The 23,975-nt window shown below is 40.5% G+C and overlaps 1 protein-coding gene across 1 annotated transcript; it reads left to right on the top strand.

The window, feature by feature from the left end:
- The first annotated feature begins 250 nt into the window (after positions 1-250).
- On the top strand, positions 251-23,163 carry LOC133408668 (leiomodin-1-like). Its single transcript, XM_061687797.1, is given in 12 exon segments — positions 251-321; positions 419-520; positions 1,830-2,007; positions 4,213-4,349; positions 4,432-4,623; positions 12,930-13,041; positions 13,043-13,118; positions 13,120-13,365; positions 13,367-13,399; positions 15,165-16,459; positions 19,178-19,481; positions 21,709-23,163. Coding segments are annotated over 11 exon segments (2,691 nt in total). The 5' UTR covers positions 251-321; positions 419-429; the 3' UTR covers positions 21,736-23,163.
- The last annotated feature ends 812 nt before the right edge of the window (positions 23,164-23,975 follow it).

Genomic DNA, 23,975 nt, shown 5'->3' with positions numbered 1-23,975 from the left:
TCGTGGTGTTCAACTGCCTCCACTGGATTGTATGGTGCGTTCACTGCCCGTGCACATTCGACAAAGATTGTATTTATTGATGTTTGAAAGAGAATTTCCTATTACAAGTTTCATCACATACTTAAAGAACAATAACAGAAAACTGGACGACACCGTTGTTATCTCGCTATATTTAAAGGACTTTCGTTCTAGAGTTGTAGTGCTGAATAACGACAAATCCGACATTTTCTGGCGCGCACGTGAAAGCATCGCCACCATCCGAGCCCGAGGTGGAACGGCGTCACAGTCTTCTCGTGTGTCCTTTTCGACGGATAAACCACCGTCAGTCGACCCGTCTCGTCTCTCCTTCCAAGCTCGGATCATGAGTGACTACACTTGTTAGCTGTCAAGTCATCTTTGTATCGCCTCGCTCTTGCAGACGCGACGAGAATGGCGTTTCATGTGGGTACCAGCGCGTCTTTGGTGGCGTCGACGACGACCGTGTTAGCGATAATAGCCGTCGTCTTCTGCTGCTCTCCGGGTAAGGTTTTGGGTTAATCCCTTGTCGTCCAGGCCGCTTCGCTTGCTAACGGCTCATTGCCAAAGCTGGACGTTGGCAAATGAACATGACCCTTTTCGTTGTTATTTCTGGCCTGAGTCGTGTTGGCATTTAGTCTTCGCGCGCGAGCTGTTTTGTATCTCGTCTGAATTGTTGGGAAAAGAAAATATAGCATCTATCATATTTGTTTACGTTTAAGAAGTTGTAAAATTACAAAATAATCATCATATTTTCGTTTACTTGCGTGTTAGTGACGAATGTAATATCCGGGTACTTTATGGCATCGCAGATGCAAATATATGGTCGCCATATTGAGATTGATCCGAGCCAATTGATGATGCCATTTGGTCTACGTAGCACTGGCGTTTTTGTCGCTTAAATTAACTTCGCCTCTGTATTTTGGTTGATAACGTACGAGCACATTTTAGATAGCATATCGTTACATATGTTTGTCTTCATTTCTAAGTGCATTTGAGTCGTGATTCAGCAACTAGGCAAAAGCAATCGCTCAATGCGAGAACATCGCAAATGACGCAAGTTCAGGATGACGGATAGAATACCAGTCCATCGTTTTGTACTGTCTGTGGTCACTGTAACACGTTGAGGGGCGCCAAATTTATTTTAATTTTTCTGGTGCCGCATGCATCCTAATTTGATGTCAAAGGGCCCGGGCCACTAAAATCATACCATATTTAATAACATAAAAAATAACAGTACGTTTTACCCTTTGTTTAATGAAAAACATAAGTACATTATGAAAACCTTAAGACTTAATGACATTTTTAATACAAGTTCACAAAACAGATTTCTTGAGAAGATTTTGCTTCATTTTGTCATCTACATGTGTGCAAAATAACTGCTCGCGTTTTTTCCACAGAGCATAAAGAATATATGCCTGTAAGTATTGTTATATTGTCCATCTATGTGTTGCTGCACTGTTTGTGTTCAAATTTCCGTTTCGGAAACGGTTAACACACAAGGTCATAATTCCAGTAAATACTTGTATAAAAAATGCTTCTCGGCCATAAAAATAAAACAAATGAAAAACAAGTACTGTAACGCGGTAACAGATCATGCCATCTTGTGCGCTTCTAAACTGAGGCTCCCCTATTGTTTGTTGTGACTGAAGATCTAACACAAGACAATTGGGGATTTGCGTTTTGTTTTTTAGCAAAGGGGTTAAAATTAAGATTTTATTTTAAGGCCATATATAAAAAAAATACCCAGTTTAGTAGGGTGCAATGAATTGAATACCTTTCCTCTAACATTGCATTTGCCTCTTCGCCCCCAGTGGGAGCCAACGAGGACTGCCTGTGGTACGTGGACAAGAACGGCACGTGGCACAACGGCTTCGATTGCCCGCTCATCACCTTCTGCTGCGGCAACTGTCAGCGACGCTACTGCTGCTTGGACGCCTTCAAGATGATCACGGAGCGCGAGCAGAAGCGCTGCATGCTCTTCCAGTTCAGGTCAGAGCGGCCCTTCGTTAAATGTACCGGCAGAGTTGAAAATCACTCATCTCGTTTCTTAAACATCAACATCGGTTATCACAAACGCATACTGTTAAACACAAGTGACTGACGTATGACAGATATCTAACTAGCACAAAAAGCTAACGTAGCAGTCTACATCGTCACTAAGTGAAGAGCACAAATATGCGTCCATCAAATTTCTATAGTGTTCATTTGGGTTGCTTGCTTTGAGGGATTCCGGTTCCAAACGATTCTCGATTGTGATTCCTTTTTCTCCCCCATCCCAAAGAGATTAAATTCACAATTACATAATGAATATGAAGCCAGTAAATCCCCCGCCCGTGGCCCAAAGACATTCAAATTTTGCCGTGAGGGATTTCTACGACTTCCACGCAGACCAATTTAAAGTAACAAATCTTACGGTTGTAAGGATTCCTGCCCCGCTGCAACCTTCTCTAGTAGAGATAACCGCAGGAACACATGAAGCAACACACCATGGTGGCGATGAGGGAACACGTCAGACTTCTACACATCGTGAAAGCCTCCTTTGCACAATATTATCTTATTCTAAGTGTTGCACTGAGGTGACTAGTCATTTATTTTAACTTAATTAAGACATACTTTTGCTCGCCGCTGCCATTGGACGCAAGCACGTCTTCGTGTGCATTCTTCTTTGTTGGTTTTTGCTGATGCTCCTTTGGTTTTTGCTCTTTCTTCTTCAGGGTCAGCAGAGTGAATTTTTAAAATTTGAACGATTCCGGGAGTACTGGAATGTTAGTCCTTGCGTGGCTGCTTCTAAAATGGGCTCACTAGACTTTATTGATGATGTAACTCATGATGGTAGCACCAGAAGGAAATCTGAAGTCTACAAAACCATTTTGTCTCGCAGTTTACAGAAAAATGCATCCAAACTAATCGGGAGAAGCTTTGTCATGCAACAAGACAATGACCCAAAACACTTAGACTCGTCAAGTCAATCACGGGACCTTAACCCAATATAGCATTCATTTTACCTCCTGAATCGGAAGGAGACTGAAGGGAGAAACCCCCAGAAACAAACAAGAACTGAAAGAGGCTGCAGTAAAGGCCTGGAAAAGCATTTTAAATGAAGAACGCAGCAGTCTGGTGACGCCAATGGGTCACAGGTTTGATGCAGTTATTGCAAGAGTTCTGCTACCAAATATTAAATGTTACTCACTTTAAGTTAATGAAATGATGTCTGTTCCAATACTTTTGCTCACTTGAAAAGTGGGTGGCTTCAAACAAAAGGTGCTCTGTCCTGAGTTGATAAACACATCTCGAGGTAAATCCCATGAAATATAAGATGGAATTCTGAACTTTTGTCTCATATTCATCTTTTGATCTGAAACCCAAATGTACTCAGTATACAACAAAAGCAAAGGAATTGACCATGCCGTTCCAATATTTTTGGAGGGGACTGTATGTCGTCTATGTCATAATTGGAGGATCCCCTGTAAAGTTAATCCTTTTAGCCTGGTTGAAATGAGGTCTAGCGAGATGCCCTGACAGGATAGTTTTCCCAAAATTTAGCTCAAACTAAAGGTAAACTCATTTTACGAGTTTAAAAATTAGGTCCCTGATGAAATAGTAGATCGAGAGTAAATTTCACCAATTAATGATTTTAGCAAAACAACAGTAAGACCAGTCCAAGCTCGTCTGGCATGCTGTCAGTCTAATATGAGGATTTGCTGGCTTCATCTTCATTATGTAATTGTGAATTTAATCTCTTTGTGATGGGAACTATTGTGGCCACAATAAAAAAAAAAGCAATCACTCTGAGCCCGATGAGTCACATTTTTCCCCATTTTGTCCTTTTATAGCTAAATCCTAAATATTGTACAGTAATCTCCTATTATTCGCAGGGGTTTACTGTAACACGGTCGTGGTGACACATGAAACCCCTAACAGAAGCCCTGGCACAGTTACTGTCGAGGAGGGGTCACCAAGACAAGAACGTATATAGTGAGCATAAAAACATGTGGTTTGTTTTTTTTTGTGTAAAAGTTAACATTTATTATGTGTAAAAGTTAATGTATTTTTTTTTTTCTCTCCAAACGACAGACCATGGCTCTAAAAATGGCACTTGCGGGGCGTTACAATAAGTTTCTAACAAACGATGGTTTTCCTTATGTGTGTGTTGTAGTACATTGTGTTAAATCTGTGTCGATTCTTTCCTTTCAGTCCGACAACATTAGCTGGCATCGCCTCGTCAGTCCTGCTCTTCGTGGCCATCATTGCCACCATGGTGTGTTGCTTCATGTGTTCCTGCTGTTATCTCTACCAGAGAAGGTTGCAGCGGGGCAGGACTCCTTACGACCGTAAGATTTGTTACTTTAAATTGGTCTGCGTGGAAGTCGTAGACGTCCCTCACGCCACAATTCGAATGTCTTTGGCCCGCAGCCCAGCAGATCCCGATGGCCAGCTACCCCGTGGAGCCACTGTACGACGCCTACGGAAAACCGCTGGGGCCGTCCGAGTATCCGCATGCGGGCTATCCTATGGCGCCCCAGTATCCGGGAATGCCCTCTCAGTATCCCATTATGCAGTCCGGACATTATCCCCCTCCTCATATGGATCCTGCTTACAGCCAAGGTAATAACCACATACCGCATCTCATAGTAGTGTAGCTCCTCACTTAAATCCAGACACATACAACATTGCGGTGCGACCAGGATGTTAAAGACAATATCTCCACATAACACAAGATCGCCTTTAATACTTAGAATCCTCTTTGATGTTTTACAACAAGCGCTCCATCGCCACACTTCAAATTATACACTTTGGTAAGGTGGTACAAGAAAAAAACCCAAAAAAACATCATTTTAAGCAAAAGTTGTAACATAACGAGAATTAGGTCATGATTTTAATGCACAAAAGGGCGTAATACATTCATACAAGAACAATGTTGTGGAGAAAAAGAGACGTTAAGAAAGTAGTTAATTTTACGTGAAATTAGTCCTTATGTTACGAGAATACATTTGCAATTTTACATGAGATGATCCGTAATATTGCGGGAATTAAGCTGTAATTTTATGTGAACTTAATCAAAATATTGCGAGAATAAAGTTGTAATTTGATTTGGGGGGGGAAAATTCTCAGTATTCCAACCCGAAGTTGTAATTTTATGTGAATAAAGTCGAATATGTGAATAAGTTGTAATTTTTCAAATTTGAGGAAAAAATGTCATTTTAAGTGGAGTTACAATTTTACATGAAATCAGTTGTAATGTTACAACAATAAAATTTTAATTTTTACGTAATTTTAAGTATAATATAAGAATGGAATTGTAATTTTATGTTGTATTTTAAGTCGTGTGAATAAAGTTGTAATTTGATGTGATATAAGTTGTAATATTAAGAGAATAAAGTTGTAATTTTGACTTGGAAATATTTTTAATATTACAACGTAGTATTTTTTTTTTACATTCAATAAGTAATTTCATGACTTGGAAAAAGTTTAGTTTTGCACAAGACAACAATTTGCGAGAAACAAGTTTTATGTGAATTTAGATTTTTATGTTAATACAAACGTTTTCATTTTATGGGAATAAGGTAGTAATAATAATACTGGTGTTATGTACAAAGTTGTAATTTTCGGTGAGTATTGTTGTATTACTAGAAAAAAGTTGTAATTTTACGTCAATAAAGTCATCATAATAATAGGAGGATATGGTTGTAATTTTACGTCAATGCAGTGGCAATGTGATGAGACTAGATTTAAAATCTTACATGAATATAGTCATAAAAATTAACATTAACAAAACAAGAAAACCTTTTAATATTAGGGATAAGTTGTAATTTCACAAGTTGTAATTTCCATGAAAGGTTGTAATATTACTAGAAAAATGTGTTTTTATTCGTATGAATTTTACGATAATAAAACTTTATATTAAAAGAGAGGTGCAAAAGTCGTATTTTTTTTAAAGAAAAAATAGTGAATGTGAAAAAGTTGTAATTGTGTAAAACTACTATGAGACAAAGTTGAATCCCAAGAATAAAGTCAAATACTTCACTAGGAAAAAAAAGGAGAAAAAGGGGGGAGAGGTATTATACGAAGAAAGCTGCAATGTTAGTGTGAATAAAGTCATAATATTTTGGGGGGGGTTCAAATTAGAGAAACTCGTCATTTTTACAAGAAAACCCGTAATATTATGCGGAAAATGTCTTTTTCTATGAGTATAAAGCCGAAATTTTACTACAAGACCGTGGTAACAGTTGAGGAAATGTGTACCATCATAAATATACTCTATATACAGTATGATTCACTGGATGCTAATGACCTGACCATAAATCTTTTCACTATTTTTCAGCTCCTCCACCGTACTCTCCTCCACAGTATCCTGGTCAATGATCAGATAAACGCACACACTCACACACTCATTTCATGTGGTCAGTGGCAGCAATGGGGGAGACAAGACTGTTTTAAAAAAGAAAAAAGAAAATAAAAAGGAAGGCAGCAACATCTCTCACACACCTCAACAGATAAATGCTTCAGAGTGTTCATCCAGCATTAAGATAAAAATGATAACGTTTTTATTTTTTTTAATATATATATATAATGACAACATTTCCGCTCGTGTCCTCCATTTCGCAAATTAAATGACTGTGTGTTCTTTTGCACAGGGCGTGGTCAGCCATTTTAAAGACTTTGTGTGACGAAAGGTGCCCTGAATCTGAATAGAAAGCCGCCTCATTAACACTACATTTTAATTTCATATTGTGAAATTGTTTTATTGAAGAAAGGTCACCCAAAAAAAGGTAAAGTGCATCCAGATATTTGGCAGACTAAATGTTTTGGATGAGTCTTACGATGTACAGTTTGTGACGTCCCGTATTTTTTTTCTATTATCCTTTCCCAAATACATTTGACACTTCCTGTTAAGTAGTGTTCATGAGGCAACATGCTAGCTCATACCTCTGACTGATTCACAAATATGATTACATGATGTGCGTTTGTTTTTTGCTCTGGTCATAATGTGAGTAAAATGTGCAATTGCCGTACAAGGGATGCATGTTGGATTCAAGAATAATTGGAGGGTGTGTTTGATATAAAAGCGTGTAAAAAGTGCCACACTGCAAAGAAATATTAGGCAAAAATGTTTTTTTTTTTTTTTTTTTTTTCCAGGAACAAAATCTAAATGTTACGAGATAAAGGATGTATACTGTATATTAACAAGAAACCTCTGGCAGAAGTTGTAATTTTAAGTGAAGAATTTCAGGGATGAAGTGAATTGTTACAAGAAGGCAGAAGTGGTAAAGTTGTCGTCTTCAAAAGAGTCTCAGCCAAGATTTAGTGTTACGACAATATTGTAAATATTACAAGAAAAAAGTGGTAAAGTTCGGAGAAAAATTGCATTGGAAATAATCGCAGTCATTTTTGTGAGCGGGAAGTCGGAATATTTAGAGTTAATTGTACAAAAATATCAAAAGAACAAAGTTGCATTTTTACGAGATTAGTCGGTCCTTTTGCAATTAAGAGTGATTAAAAACTCTTATTATGAGAGAAAAAGAAAAATCAGTTTTGAGAAATAATTTGTCATTTTACTGGGAATAGTCAAATTTTTTGGAGAAGGCAATTCCGAGTTAATTTTACACAAATATCACAAGAAAAAAGTTGTAAATGTAATTTTTGCAATATTGAAAAGGGAAATTTTACAACAAACAAAATGATGAGAAATGTCACAATTTTACTTGGTCATACTTTTTCCATGAAAAGTTAAAAGGAAAAAACTTTTTCAAGACACTCAGATTTCCCAAAAATCTTAATATTACTGGAAAAAAATTGTTAATTCTAAGACAATAAGTTGTAATTTTCCAAGAATATCACGTTATACTACAAGGGGGAAAAAAAACAATGATTTGGATTTTTCTGAAAAGCTGTCATTTTACATGAAAAAAGTCCAAATACGATACGAATAGTTGGAATTGTACTAGAATAACTATTCCAGAAAAAAAGTAGTCATTTTACAACCAACAAAGTTACAAGGCAAAAGTCTTAATTTTACTTGTACAAAAGTATTTTTTGCTAGAAAATCCGTATTCGTAAATTGTAATTTTTTTACGAGAACAGTTGAAATTTGACTCGGTAAAAAAATGTAATATTACAACAAGTTGTCTTTCACAAGAACAATGTTGTAATATTTACGAGACCAAAGTCTGAATTTTTCTCTTTTGGGGGAAAAAAGCGCTCATTTTCGAAAACCAAAGTAACAAAAGTTGTGACCTTTGAACTGCTGTTTTCTTTCCAGTGTGGCGCTGCTACTGCCGGTACAGATGCCATCATTGCTGCTTGAAATAATGAATGATTTTTGTGCTACTTTGAACCCTCTTGTTAGGTGAAACACGACACTTTTTCATATGTTGCTGGGCGCTAACATTTCTTTTAGCTGCATCCTGTACCATCTGACCAGTGTCAGCATGCTCCCTACTTCCTTTCTTTTCTCCTTTCCAAAAGGAAGTAGAACTATATTTGCATTTATGTCAAAGTAGGATGTTTTAGCGTGATGTACATGGTGAATATTTATGTTTGTTTATTATTAGTTCTGGTGTAACATATCAGGTCTGGGGAGTTGGCGGTCAGTTACGCTGCTTTGAATTTTTGAACTGGACGCACAACATCCCGCCTCACTGTCGCCCTGAAACTCAGGCTGTATTTACGCTGCAAGGTTCAAGTGACACAATTGGTATATGTGTTGGAAAGACCGGGGGGGGGGGGGGGGTACATATAATCTGATACATATTGGATATCTATTGGTGTGAGTGCAACGTGAAAACAGATAGGATAGATGTCACAAATTGGTGGCAAAGCACTTAAAACAGAACGGATTATAAAATAAATGTATTGACTCTGCAACAACACAGACAAACAATTAGAAAAACAAACATCATGCATCTAGCATGTACACAGTCATGATCCTATGCTACATAAATGACTTCAATTAATCAACATAAACAAACCACCTTCACATGAGGCTCATCAATAGCATGCGCTAGCACACTAAATAGAACAAACTGACATGACATCACATGCAGGAAAACTAAAATGTACACTCGAATTTTACACAACCGGTACGACATCATGAAACTCACCTTGTGGTAATTTCTCTCAGTTATAAATGTTGGCAAAGTAGATTCGTGAGAGAAGCAAAAACACTCGCTTTTGACTGCACAAGATGCATTCACTGCCAAGCAAAACAAACGCAGACACGAAACACCATCAATGAATTAAACCGAGCAACAGTATTCCACGAGATGGCGCCAAAGTAATACTTTTGTTGTGTTGGCCTGCGCACAAAAATAGTAAATTAGTTTTTCAAGAAATAACAGGATGGGTTCCTAAAAACATAACGCAAAGAAAAATATCGGATAAGTGGATTTAAAAAAAATCTACTCGCCCGTCTTCAAATGCCAGGTTTTTGTGAGTGTACTAGATTACGTACTAGTTAATTAACACTTCAAATTGTGGCAGATGTGTGCTACATCTCGTTTACTAGAAGTTTGAATGTGAGCAGTTAATTCTGAACACAGCCACAGCCCCAGTTATGAGCGTATGCACACCTTATTATTTGAAGAACCATTTTTCTTCCATTGAGGTCACATTAAAGGTGTTAAAAATTCTGAAATGATTTACCTTGTTCTTGTTAGTTTTTTTTTAATATACATCACAAAACTATGGCATTTGAACAGGGGTGTGTAGACTTTTTTTATAGCCACTGTAGGTAATACATTGGATTGGGCACTCAGACCTGCAGTGTAGATCCAGTTGAATAGTTTAACGCTTGAAATCCATATTTTGTAGTCCGTACCTCATCTGCTTTGCGGTGTTCCAACGAGATATTTTTTGAAAATGACGCTAACAATACTCTGGCTTTTAAATGTAATGAAATTGACTTCTTGTAGCCAGTTTTTAGGCTATCCAGCTAGTTTTAGGCAATCCTTTCGCTTATCTCTGGGAATGGCAAGGGGGGGAAAAAGTCAAATGTTTGTGCCCCTGTGTTTGTTAAGACAAACTGCATTTTCCATCTCCTAATCGGGCCTTGACTCATTCGGTTGATCTTTTATTCATATTTGAGCAAACTGTGTTATGTTGGGAGTTACTGAGCCATTATAAAGCACACTGGAAATGTTTAAACGCTTTCACCTGTACTCCACTTTAGAATTCTTCCATTGCTTTTTTTTTGTTTGTTTTTACCTCTGATTGTGTGTATCTCATTAAACTTACTAAGAGTTGGAAAACAACTGAAATGTAAGGTATGACATTGTAATATATAACAAGAGTGAAGAGTTTTTATTTCCTAAACATAAAGTTTAACTTTGGAATGTATGTTGTCTGGCTTCTTTTATTCTGATGATTATTACTCGCCACTTGTCTCGTTCACTTGATGGTATTTTACACAAAGGGCCAGTGTACCGTGGTGCTCTTTATCAACTTCAAGTGGTCATGTTGTGAATGGCAGCGAATCAAATGTAAATTCTTCACCCCTCTTTGGAGAAAATAACTTAATGATATTAAATTACGATTATGTACATATATTTAAAAATGAAATCCATGCATTTGTGAAACTATATTAAGAGAACATGTGAGAAAAGTCTTTAGCTTAACGAGGAAAAAAAAAAGTCATGAGTCATCTCTGAACATATTTAAAAAAAAAATGTTTTTCCAATACAAAAAAAAATTCGGAATCAAAATCAGAATATTAAACTTTATTTTATTTTTTTTAACTAAAGATATAACTTTTTGAGAGGTATTTTAGAATTAAGTCATAATATTGGGAAGAAAAACATTTCTGAGGACAAAGTCATATTGAATAATGTAATTTTCCAATAAAAGGCAACATGTCCAGTCTTAGTTTTATGAGAAATACAATTAGTGACTTTTATGAGTACATTCAAGAATAAAGTTATTTTATTAGAATTAGTTTCTAAATGGGCAGCACGGTGGACGACTGGTTAGAGCGTCGGCCTCACAGTTCTGAGGACCCGGGTTCAATCCCCACCCCCGCCTGTGTGGAGTTTGCATGTTCTCCCCGTGCCTGCGTGGGTTTTCTCCGGGCGCTCCGGTTTCCTCCCACATCCCAAAAACATGCATTAATTGGAGACTCTAAATTGCCCGTAGGTGTGAATGTGCGTGCCCATGGTTGGTTGTTTGTTTGTTTGTATGTGCCCTGCGATTGGCTGGCAACCAGTTCAGGGTGTACCCCGCCTCCTGCCCGATGACAGCTGGGATAGACTCCAGCACGCCCGCGACCCTAGTGAGGAGAAACGGCTCAGAAAATGGATGGATGGATGGATAGTTTCTAAATGATTAAAGGAAAAACAAAAAAACTAAAGTTAATATTTTGCAATGCAAGAATGTTATGAGAAAAGCACAATATTGCTAGAATAATTTGAGAGAAAGTTATTTTTAAAAGCAGAAATCTGTTAACTTTATGATAACAAAGCTGTCAGTTTATGAGAAAAATGTCAAAATAATCCATCCAGCCATTTTCCATTACATTTATCCTCACGAGGGTCGCGGGTGTGCTGGAGCCTATCTCTGCTATCTTCGACCAAGAGGCGGCGGGGTACATCCTGAACTGGTCGCCGACCAATCGCAGGGCACATATAAACAAACAACCATTCACACCTATGGCAAATTTAGAGTCTTCAATCAACCTACCACGCATGTTTTAGAGATGTGGGAGGAAACCGGGGTACCTGGCGAAAAATCACACAGGCACGGGGAAAACATCCAAACTCCACACAGGCGAGGTTGAGATTTGAACCCCGGTCTTCAGAACTGTGAGGTGGATGTGCTAACCAGTTGTAAATAATGCAGGATTAAAGTAATATTTCTCCAAGTATACAGAATTTTACATAACAGTTTAAAGAAAAATATTAGAAATAAGGCATAATGTTGTCAGGCATAAAAAAATAAGAATAAAGTTGCAATATTATGGGAAAAAAATTACAATTAAAAAAAGTCAGTCTTAAGAGGTAAACATTGCAAGTTAAGGGGAAAATTGCAATATTACAACTTTATTCACGTAATCTTTTCATCAACCCATAGATATGCTAGTTATCGCAGCATACACGGGGAGTCCACTACCTTCAGGGTTTGGTCACGTGACTTGCACCTAAGTGCGAAAGCAGTTGTGGCGTTAATTTCAGTCGACAACAGACGGCGATATTGCCTAACATGGCGGCCCACTGCGATAGATGAAAATGTATGAATTCATATGTTTAATTCTCATTCCACAAATGCAATATTAATCAGAATACCGTGTTTAGACTAGTGGGGGTACATACAACGTATTCTTCCCCAAAAATGTTCTTTTAGTTCCCCTTTAAAGTCTGTTTACCTTAATGCTAACAAACAATGTGAAACGCTATAGACAGGCTAACGAATAGCATCTGTGTCTTGGTTTTACAAGCAATGAATATTTGAACACAAACAGTAGAGCAACACATGTAGACATACATTATCACAATACTCACAGGCATATGTTCTTTATCCTTTGCAAAAATTTCATGAAATTACAGCAGTTTACTAAGTCAGTTGTGAAACATGTCTTCATTCTTTACTGCCTGCCCCCAGGTGGCCAAGGTGCGCACACCAGAAGGAGCTGCACAATGTCCATTGAATTAAAGCAAATAATGTGGCACGGAACAAATTAAACTTATAGCTGAAGGCACCACTGTATTTTATTTGTTGCGCATACATCTCATAGTTGTTGCTCATTCCCAAATATTGAAATGATCTTTTGAAGATAAGAAATGAGTAAAAAAAAAGAAATCTTTCCCAAGTAAACAGAATCTGGAATGAACAAAAATAGCAATTGTGTAATGAGAGGAATTGTGTGTACAGTAACTCTCATCTGGCATCTCAGTAAACTGCAGCCCTTCCCATTCCCTTTAAAGGAGCGCGCCGTCCTCTAAACTTGGACATGCACTTTCCCAGGATTCCAAAGAATGTCCCAGCCTCTCACCAGCCCACCGTCACAGGCCGCCCTCTTCGCAAGCATGTGAGTCCGGGATCCACGCCTCGCTCTTTCTAGGACGTATGGAAATAATTTTATCTCGAAGCTGCTTGATATCCTGATTTTTTTATTTTTTATTTTTCTATTTTCTAGCAAGATCTTTTATAAGTATGTCCAGACGGAAGGTGAGAGGCCTGACCCGGATGGGGCGGCAGGTGAGCGAGGACCCGGATTTGGACACCCTGCTGTCCACGCTCTCCCCGGAGGAGATGAAGGAGCTGGAGAAGGACATGATGAAGGTGCCCGACATCAACACGGAGGACAGAGAGGTCGCCGTTCAAGGCGAGCACGCCGGAGGCAACAACCACCACCAGGACGGGCAAAAGCTGCCACAAGGAGGCCTCACTCCAGGTAGATTCTTGTTGTTTTGCATTTTATTTGAGGTATTGCGTGAACGTGGCAGCATGGTGCGGACTAGCGGTGAGCACGTCTGCCTCACAGTTCAGAGGGTCTCGGTTCGAATCTCACTTTCCGAAAACATGCATGTTAGGTTCATCGAAGACTTTAAATTGTCCATAGGTGTGATTGTGAGTGTGAACGATGTGCACGGCTGTCGAACAGTCCAGGGTGGACCCCGCTTCTCTTGCCAAAAGTCTGCTTGGAAGGGCAGGACAATGCTGTACGGAAATGATGCACGCACAGTTGCTGGTCTATATGTCCTGTGATTGGCTGGCAACCAGTCCAGGGTGTGCCCTTCTCTCACCACGTCAGATGGAATTGCAAGACTCGTATAAATTGTCTATAGGTGCGATTGTGAATGGTCATTTACCTCCACGTGTCATGTGATTGGGTGGTGACCAGTCCAGGGTCAATCCCACTTGTCTCGCCGAGTGAGCTGGATTTGAAGAATTGTGATTGTGAATGGTCATGTGTCCATATGTGCCCTGTGATTGACTGGTAACCGGTCCAGGGTGGGTCCCAGTTCTCTTGCAAAAAGTCAGCTGGAATTGAAGAATCAATTGTCCACAAGTGTGAATGTGAGTGTGACTGCTTGTTTGTCTGTATGTGCACTCTGATTGGCTGACGACCAGTTGAAGTTGTACCCTGCTTCTCTCGCTTAAATTTAGCTGGGATGGACTCCAGCCTCACTCCCTAAAGACCCTAATGAGGACGTGCCTTATAGAAAATGGATGGATAGGATGTAACATCCAGCTCTAATGACCATGTCCATGTGATGTTTGTGAGGGTGGATTGAAGATTGAAGAGGCCAGCTGCATCCATCAGGCGTTCCTTTGGGCCATCAAAAATATTGTTTACCCTTCTGAGGGATGATTACATTTGACATTCAACTCCTCCCAAACAAACCCCACTTTTGAGACTTGACATTTCTGTAAATGTGCTTTGATCCGATGTGATTTGAACCACTGCAGTCCACTGTCGAGTAGTTTCTACTGGATGTGCTCAGTTCGGTGTACGGCTCCTTAATCCCGGGCCCTGGTGGAATTCCTCGGTTGATCGCTCCTACGCTCAGTGCCTTTTAAGGATGCGTCCGCTAGCCTGGCGTGCCTCTGGGCTCACAAATCAAACACTAGGCGAACCTGAGCCATAAAAAAAAAAAAAAAAAAAAAAAAAAGAAGATGGCCACTATAAACACACAAACCTCTTCGCAGACGGATGAGGAGCGGCGGTCGTGAAGCGACACAGAGGCTGAGTTGACACACACAGATAATCAGGATGAATTTTGGCATCGTTTCCACCCTTCTGATCAAAGTCAGGAAAGGCCTGATTATTGGATGTTTTTAAAAGATTAGTGAGTGATTATCCTGTGGTGTAGTGTGTGTAAGAACGATTCATTTCCTCCCACAAATGCTCAAAATCATGCCAAATCTGAACATTTTCCACCCTTCTGATCAAAGATAGGAAAGGCCTGATTGTCTCAATTGTCAAATATGTCTGAAAGATTTTGATGCGGGGTGCTTTAAACTAGTTTTTCGTCCATGATCTGTTCTGAAAACATTGGGGTCAACAATTGTAACATTTTACTGTAAAGCGGGGTAAACGCATAACAATAATTAAGTCTAATTTGAGCCGCCTCCAATCAAAGCCAGCAAAAGCCCAAATATCGGTTGTCTTTAAAGATCATCATAAATATGCTCATATTTGTTCCCCCAAACAGGTTGAACCAAAGAAGGAAAGCCGGAAACATGATAACCTGAGGAAGATGGGCCTAAGCCAAGAGGGCAATGAAGACGCCGGAGTCCGAAGACGAGGAGAAAGCCAGGGCAAAGATGGAGAGGGGAAAGCGCCAGAATCCTCAAAGGAGGAAGAAAGTCAGCTCTCCAGCGACCTGAAGGATGGATACAAGGAGAAAACAGCATGTGAGGACAGCAGGATGACAGACAGGAGGGAGAACCGCGAGAGCAAAACAAGGGACGTGATCTCCAAGCTGCAGGAGAAGAAGAAGGAGGACACCCGTAGGGAAGATTGCAGGAGGAGGGATGACACCAAGACCAAGGACATCATCTGCAGGCTACAGGAGAAGAGCGAGAAAGAAGGCGCCAAGGAGCGGGTGAGGCGATCCGACAGCTTCAGGACGCAGGGGCTGGTCTCCAGGATGCTAGAGAAGCAGAACAAATCCCAGGAGAACCCGGTTCCCGAGGAGAAGAAGCCTGAGGATGACGATAAGAAAAAGAAGACAGCTCGAAGAGTAGAACGACAAGCCTCTGAGAAGGAGAAGGGAATGAGAAGAGACGAAGAACTGTTCAACCACAGCGATCACCTGAAAGAGAAGAAAACAGAAGAGGAGAAAGTGGACAACCGAGAAAAACTCGCCAACTGTGTGGCCCCTACCGCCAAAGTGAAGGAGGAAGAGACCGCCGATGAAGACTCCAGCATGTTCGACGAGCTCCTGGAGCAGGTCCGAGGCGATGAGCCGTCCTTGGTGGAGCTCAACGTGAACAACTCGGAGGTGATCAAGACCAAGACGCTCATTGAGCTGGCCGAGGCGCTGCGGCACAACACTCACGTCAGGAGGGTGGCGCTGGCCAACTGCCGGGCCGACGACCACGTGGCGTACGCTGTCGCCGGAACCCTGCGCCACAACGCCACCATCACCAGCATCAACCTGGACTCCAACCATCTCACCGGCAAGGGCATCCTGGCCCTCATACAGGCACTGCGCTACAACGCCACTCTCACCGAGCTGCGCTTCCAAAACCAGCGGCACATCTGCGGAGGCAAGACGGAGATGGAGATGATCAAGGTGCTGAAGGAAAACACCACCCTGCTCAAACTGGGCTACCACTTCGAGCTGGCAGGCCCCAGGATGACCACCACTAACATCCTGAGTCGCAACATGGACCGCCAGCGTCAGAGGCGCTTGCAGGAGCAGAAGCAGGCCCAGGCCGGAAATGGAATCGACAAGAAGAATGTTCTGGAGGTGCCCAAGATGGGTGGCGGAGGCTCCCTGAGGTGTGTAATAGGAATTGTATTAGCGAATATAGTGACAGGGACCTCGAGTTGTGTAAATCCGTGCGTTAAGCCCCCCCTCAAAAGGGGACGGTACCGTTAATTGCGTTTTGATGCCACAAGATGGCAGCAAACGACCACTTTTGTCTAAATCAAGCTCCTCAACTAACTTCAACAGTTCCTTGGCGCCAAGATGCCACAAAAAGATTGAATACAAGTTTTTTTTAGATATAAATAAAACTGAATCGACAACTTTGTGAATACTGAACCGTGACTAGGCAGTGGTTCACCGTGCAGTTGTGCCTTGTGATACTCGGCTTACGAGTTTTTCGAGATAGGAGCAGTCGTTCTGCCAAATGTTTGCTCTGACTTGCAAGCTCAGACTTCAGATACAAACGCTTCAACTCAACACACTTTACAATCATCAGCAGTTTAGCAAATAGTGAACAATTCATTAAAAAAAGAACATTCAAGCTGTCTAATGCCACTCCCAGTTGAATTTACTGTCAAATGAAACGTCAAACAAAGGGAATGATCTTGTGTATTTAAAACAGCCAAACAACTGCTGAAAAAAGGCCCTGCTAGCTTAACGCTAACGCTAATTAGCAACTATTTTTTTTGTTTGTTTAAGATTATCCTAATTGTTAAGCAACGACATCAGCCAGATCCGGCCCATCAGATCATTTTATATGGTCCGGGAAGGCAAATACAATGCCTCAACTTTGCTGATTCTTGCTAAACTCAGCCCTAAAATGTCTAGTTGTCATATGTAATAAATGTTGCGATATTGCAAAAGCATTTTTTGTCAAACCCCTTTTTACAGGAACTTGAACAATCCTTAATATATTATCCTTGACTTCTGATTTCAAAACTACTTATCCATCAACTTATTGTGTAGATGTAATAATACGATGAGGCAATTAATAATTTAAGATTCAACATGGCCCTCTGAGGGAAACCGTAACCACGTTGTGGCCCATGACAAAAATGAGTTAGATACCGCTGATGTAGACAGGCTACATAACAATACTCAGCCATGTACTCCTGTTATCTTCTTCTGAGAATGACTAATATTAGTGCCACACTGATGAGCTCAGAGAGGAGTTGAGACATTCTTATGAATCCCACTTGAGTTCTAGGCAGGGCAGCACACACCCTGCTGCAATATGATTGGCTGCTGCATCCAGGCAGGGACTGCCTAGAACTCAAGTGGAATTCATAATAACTCCTCCATGAACAGTATATCCATGCCTGTCTTATACTGCCCCCAGGTGGCCAAAACGGGCACACACAAAGGCGCAGCATTTAATTGATGTAGTCTGACAATAACTGTTTAATTCTATTTAATTATGACATTGTTTTCGAAAGTACAATATTGTGGAGTGCTATTTTACCTCACTAAAGTGGACATAACAAAAATGTGATGTTTTACAGGGCAAGGCTGGAACAGATTAATGGCATTTTCATTCATTTCAATAGGAAAAGATGACTTGCGATACGAGTGTTTCGCATTACGAGTGTGGTCACGGAAGGAATTAAACTTGGATCGTGAGGCCCCAATCCATCAGTCATCTTCCAGATCATGGTAATCCACAAAAGTTGAAACAAGGCAACTGAACTCTTCTTGATTCTTAAAAGACACTGCACCTTTAATCTGAAAGGCTTCTTCAGTTCTAATTTTTGGCGTGTGGAGTGTGGACTCTCCTATGGACTATCTAGCTATGTTTCGGGTGGGTGTGTCCCCAAGGGTGGTCAAGTGTAACTGTAAGAGTAATGGCTCCACACCCAAACATTTTGAACGGAAGAAGCCTTTTGGATAAAGGTAAAATATCTTTAATCACCAAGAAGAGAACAGTTGGCTAGATTCAACTTTTGTGTATTACAGTAAAATTCCAGAGTAATTAACGCCCTCCCAAAAAAGGTTTGTAATTGCCTAAAGATGCCACAAGGTAGCAGAAAGGAGCAACGTACTTACATCTAAATAAAGCTCTCAAATTGCTTCCTTTTTACCAAGATACCACCGGATGGCACCGAAGCAAAACTGTCATTGCTTTGGCTTGAGCACAAAAACAGCGGCAAATGGAGGATATTTTTATTTATTTTTTTAAATATCCAAATAGGCACATTTCCAAATGCCGAACCGAAAATGTGTAGGCATTTAATGTATTTAAAATCTTACTATATAGTAGCACCTTGTCTTACGAGGGTCCCAACTCACGAGTTTTGTAGAAATTCGAGGCACGAGCAAACTCCAGATACGCCGCCACTCGAGTGAAGTGACAACAAAACATAAAGCATTGAAGGTACGGTAATGACCTTGCATGTGCGCAAGGACAGCCACAATCGCCGATGCACGTTCAGATGTTTACTGGGCGGGACAAACAGTTCAACACACGAATACAAAATGAGAACGCTCGCGAGGAGCCGCTGTAGGCCATAACTCGCGCCAAGACGCTCACACCATGACCAACCCAACCAATTGCGCCAACCCGACTACAGCGTCTGATGTCACTCGCCAGGGCACGCCCCTTAAAATCACGCATCCACAGATACTACAGGAAGTACAGTATGTTCACTTTATAAAAACTATCGACGTCACAACTGTAGACAACAGACTCTATAAATCGTGCCATGGTAAACTTCAACGGAACAGGTGATCCCCAGTTTCAGTTGTCATTTCGCTGCAGTCACTGAGCTCAAGAAATGATTTCTCTGTTCCAGAAATTCTACAACATGGAGCTCTCCAAAGGCGTCCCCCAAACCGTCGCCATTGCCTTCGCCGATGCCTTCGCCCAAGCTGAGCCCTAAGAGGGGAGCAGTGGCTCCTCCGCCACCGCCCCCACACCCACCTGGGGGAGGGCCTCCACCTCCTCCGCCTCCCATGCTGGAAGTGGACTCCCTGAGGAACTCTTTGACACCAGTGTCACGGAGGAGTCTGGACGGGAAGAGCCGAGGAGGTGCAAAGAACTCCAGGGACCAGCTGCTCGCCTCCATCAGGGGGAGCAACATCCAACAACTCAAGAAGGTACGTCCCCTGTATAGTGAACCAAAGTTATCATAGTTAACAAACACAAATGAAATCATGAAATTAAAACATGAAAAACATTTTCAGACACTGAAATGAAAATTAAAAATGAAAAGAAAAAAGAAAAAAATGCATTTTCTTTTCACAAAACTATCCATCCATCCATGGTCCTCACTGCTTATCCCCACGAGGGTCGCGGGCTGCTGGAGCCTATCCCAGCCAGATGCCAGTAATGCATAAGGCGCAGCGCGGCAAAGTACAGCCCGCGGGCCACATCCGACCCGTATGCAGTCTCTCGCCAGCCCTCGCAGCCTTTAATGAAGTCAAAACAAAATGTAAAGAATGTGCTGTATTTATTTTGATGTCCACGACAGGACATGTGCACAGTGGAGGGAAGATAACAATTTGCCCTGGTCATGATTTGGGACTCCTAACTAAGAATGACTAATTTGACTTAATGGCTTTGCGCTCAGGCGGCACGGTGGGCGACTGGTTAGAGCGTCAGCCTCACAGTTCTGAGGACCCGGGTTCAATCCCCGGCCCCGACACTGTGGAGTTTGCATGTTCTCCCCGTGCCTGCGTGGGTTTTCTCCGGGCACTCCGGTTTCCTCCCACATCCCAAAAACATGCATAAATTGGAGACTCTAAATTGCCCGTAGGTGTGACTGTGAGTGCGAATGCTTGTTTGTTTGTATGTGCCCTGCGATTGGCTGGCAACCAGTTCAGGGTGTACCCCGCCTCCTGCCCGATGACAGCTGGGATCGGCTCCAGCATGCCCGCGACCCTAGTGAGGAGAAGCGGCTCAGAAAATGGATGGATGGATGGTTTGCGCTCATAATGTAAGCACACTTTAAAAATATTGAAAGAATTATGGACAATGCAGAGGTGTTTTTTTTTTTGTGAATGTTAATGAAATGGTGAAATAATGTTAATATGTGTAGATAAGTAATTTTAATGTGATAAGTCATTTTAATTTATTTTTGTTATTTTATTATTTCCTAATTACAGTATAACAACATATACTGTAGGTCATTCCACTGCTCCACAGAGCGTTATAGTCCCATGACAACAGAGTCGAGAGTGCTCTGTAAATTGGCTGATTGGAAGGCGAGATGACGTCGGCTTCAAGCTTTCAAAGTTAAGTTCATGCGAAGTAGTGAAGTCGACTATTGGGTTCAACCCCTACTGCAAAGTATTTATATTCACCTAAAAGAAAAAAAGTAAAAACCGATACAAAATGGATCCTTGGAAAATGCAGATTTCTGTGATATAGCGGGGATTCCCGCAACAGACAAGCACCGTAATTTCTCATAGAATGCGCACCCATGTATAATGCGCAATTCTGGAAAACCCTTCAACCTATGTATAATGCATTTTTACAGTGCATGATTTTGCTTCTACCCATATGATCAAAACATGAACTATTATCTGTATTTTGTTCTGAAGTTAAGCACTTTATTTGAACACATAATGCTTTCTTTTTATTTACTTACTCTTATTTAGAAATTCACAGCCTTACTTTTATTTAATAAATGAGAAAACACACAGTTGTGCTCATATGTTTGATTACCCAGGCAGAATTTGTAAGATGTGTACAATTCTTTTAAGAAAACATGACGGACCAGGCGAAACACATTTAATTTTATTTTAATGGCATTCATATTAAACTGTCAAGCATTTCAGAAAAGCATTATCATTAAACAAAATATAACCTTTAAGAAATTAATGATGCTTGTTGTTCAGTCATCAGTCGTATTTAAAAAAAATGATAATAATAATTCACAAATTCTGCCTGGGTATGTAAACTTATGAGCACAATTCTACATATATGCAGTCATATGTACCCCTGTCATATTGGAATGAAAGTGTAGTCTACACCTTTTTCATAACATCTAGTTGGCATACTAGAATGAAAGTGTACAACTTCTTCATAACCTCTAGGGGGCCATGGCATAGTGGAATGAAAGTGTACAGCTTTTTCATAACCTCTAGATGGCGGAATACATTTATAAGATGTGAAAGTCTTTTTCATTTTCTCCTATACCTATGTATAATACGCACTATTGACTTTTGACAATTTTTGGGGGGGTAAAAAAATGTGCATTATGCACGAGAAATTACGGTATCTACCATATAGTGGGCCTGTGGTAGGTGTACCACCATGTTGGAACACTGTATTGATTTACACATGCTGAGTTCATTCATACGTTTTGTCATCACACAACAGGTGCCCATACCCAAGTGGCTGCAATGAGTTTTGCCACTAGCGTCTGGAACTTAAGAACATGGGAGAACGGACATCTCACCGCAAGCAGATAAACCCTCCCTCGGACGCAGGGCCCATCTTGCGGGAATGACAGTCTTGACGACGAGGCCGCTTTATTACCCTGAGTCCTCCCCACTGAACACTGGACCAAAAGGACCCCTGCAGAGAACGGGTGCCATTTTGCAGTCAAGGATTCATATCGCTCTTCGCTGGACATTTGTTATTTGCACTAATAGGTACTAAATGAAGTCCATTTGTACAACATATTGGCTCGTGTATGAATATGAGTGCCTGAGAAAACAGCTAAAGCGGGGTACACACATACTGACTGACCCCACTCCCAAAACTAGATTTATGTTGTAGTACCTAGACTGACCTGTGAGAGGCAGCATGGTGAAAAAAATACTACTAGTAGAAGAAGAATTTAGAAGTTAGGCTAACTGTTAGTTTGTCTATGAACTACATTTTGCCACTGTACATATTGAATAAGTTCAACATTTACGATTGTCTGCCCTGATCGTTTTCTGAGTAGATCAAGGAGGAAAAATCACTCTCAACACACCCCTCACCACAGGATAATCACTCAGGATAATCTTTGCGATACATTTGATCATCTGGTTTTTGCTGATTTTGATCAGAAGGGAAGGAAAATGCGCAAATATGGCCCAGTTGTCGCTATGTGTGTACCACGCTTTCAACATTTACAGTTAGTGGCCCCGACCAGATCAGGTAGGAAAAATGATTCTTAACACACCTCACACTACAGTATAATCCCTGGGGATAATCTGATACATCTGATAATCGGGGTTTTTCTGACTTTGATCCTAAATAGTGAAAGATTTTCAAATTTTGTCAGCATGCGTATACCCCGCTTTAGGCATTTGAACCACTGTTAGTCAGCGCGTCCAAGCTGGGATGAAAATATCAGGGAATATACCAACATGACGGCCCGATTTCAAGAAAGCAACGTAACGTGGCTACGGGAAAGAGAACGTAAAGGATCGTACGTCTCATGTCAACAAATCTCAGGCGAAGTTGATTCGGAGAAGCGCCATTAAGGAATTTGAGCTGGTCAATAATTACATGTTATCAGGAAGTCCAAATCCATGAGTGTTGTACAGAATTGCTCTAGCTAACGGGATTGATAATCGTTTGTAACTTTCATGTAATATAGCTTCTGTGTTTTTAAGGCTTATATGAAGCTTCCTGATGATTGATGCCATATCTTTTGAGCGAATGTCCTTTCTTCAATGTCATTGCACTTACTCTTTGTGCAATGTAGATTTTTGTTTTTCATTTGCGATGACACACCTTTCTTACAGAGCCTGTAAGTCTTTAATAAAATGCCTCACTATGTCGCCATTGACTCATAAAGGTCTTCCGTATAGATTTGTTTGTCTATTAACATCTATTATTTAAGTAATAGTTCAACATTTTCTGAGCATAGGTGTCTTTCTCCCTAATTTCTTTTCAAAGATATTTGAATAAAAATAACGGGAAAAAATACACTTTTCAGGGGTGGGGGAGGGGGTTCTATAGAAAGAAAAGAAAATGTAGACATATGCTGTACAATTTTAATGTATCACGAGATTTTTGGGTGAAAACGTTTGTTTTTTCATGATTCAGAACAATTTTGGAGAAAAATATAACAAATAAAATGCTTCATGAAGTTTCATAGTTTTTGGGGGGATATAAAAGTCAGGCTGTCAATTGATTACATTTTTTAATTTTTTACAATTTTTGATTAAATCGCGATTAATCACAGGCGCCAGATATACCAGACAGTGCGACATTTTGCTTTGAGATGGTATTTTAAACTTGTTGTATTTCGATGAAAAGAGAGTGGAGTGCTGCATTCATAGCTGGGTAGGAACGTGCAACATTTACCCCGTTACATTTACCCAAGTAACATTTTTGAAAAAAATAATTACTTGTCAGAGTAGTTTTAATGCAGCATAATTTTTACTCTTACTTGTGTATTTATGTTAAGAAGAAATGGTACATTTACTCTGTTACAATAAGCTACATGCCGCTCGCTACTTTCAGTTATCTATTTTTGCGCGATCTATTTTTAGAGTTTCGTTTTCGACTTCCGCATCGGACGCTGTCGCTCCAATCCGCCGTGATTACCACAGTGATGTTTGACTCAAGTTCACCAATCAAACGACTTCCGCGACTCGTGTTTACATTACAGACTGCGAAAAACAACAGCTTTAACACGCAGCGTA

This window comes from Phycodurus eques, chromosome 10 (genome assembly GCF_024500275.1).
Source record: "Phycodurus eques isolate BA_2022a chromosome 10, UOR_Pequ_1.1, whole genome shotgun sequence".
NCBI lineage: Eukaryota > Metazoa > Chordata > Actinopteri > Syngnathiformes > Syngnathidae > Phycodurus > Phycodurus eques.
Note: the sequence above shows the minus strand (reverse complement) of the source record. Positions and strands in the feature narration are given on the sequence as shown.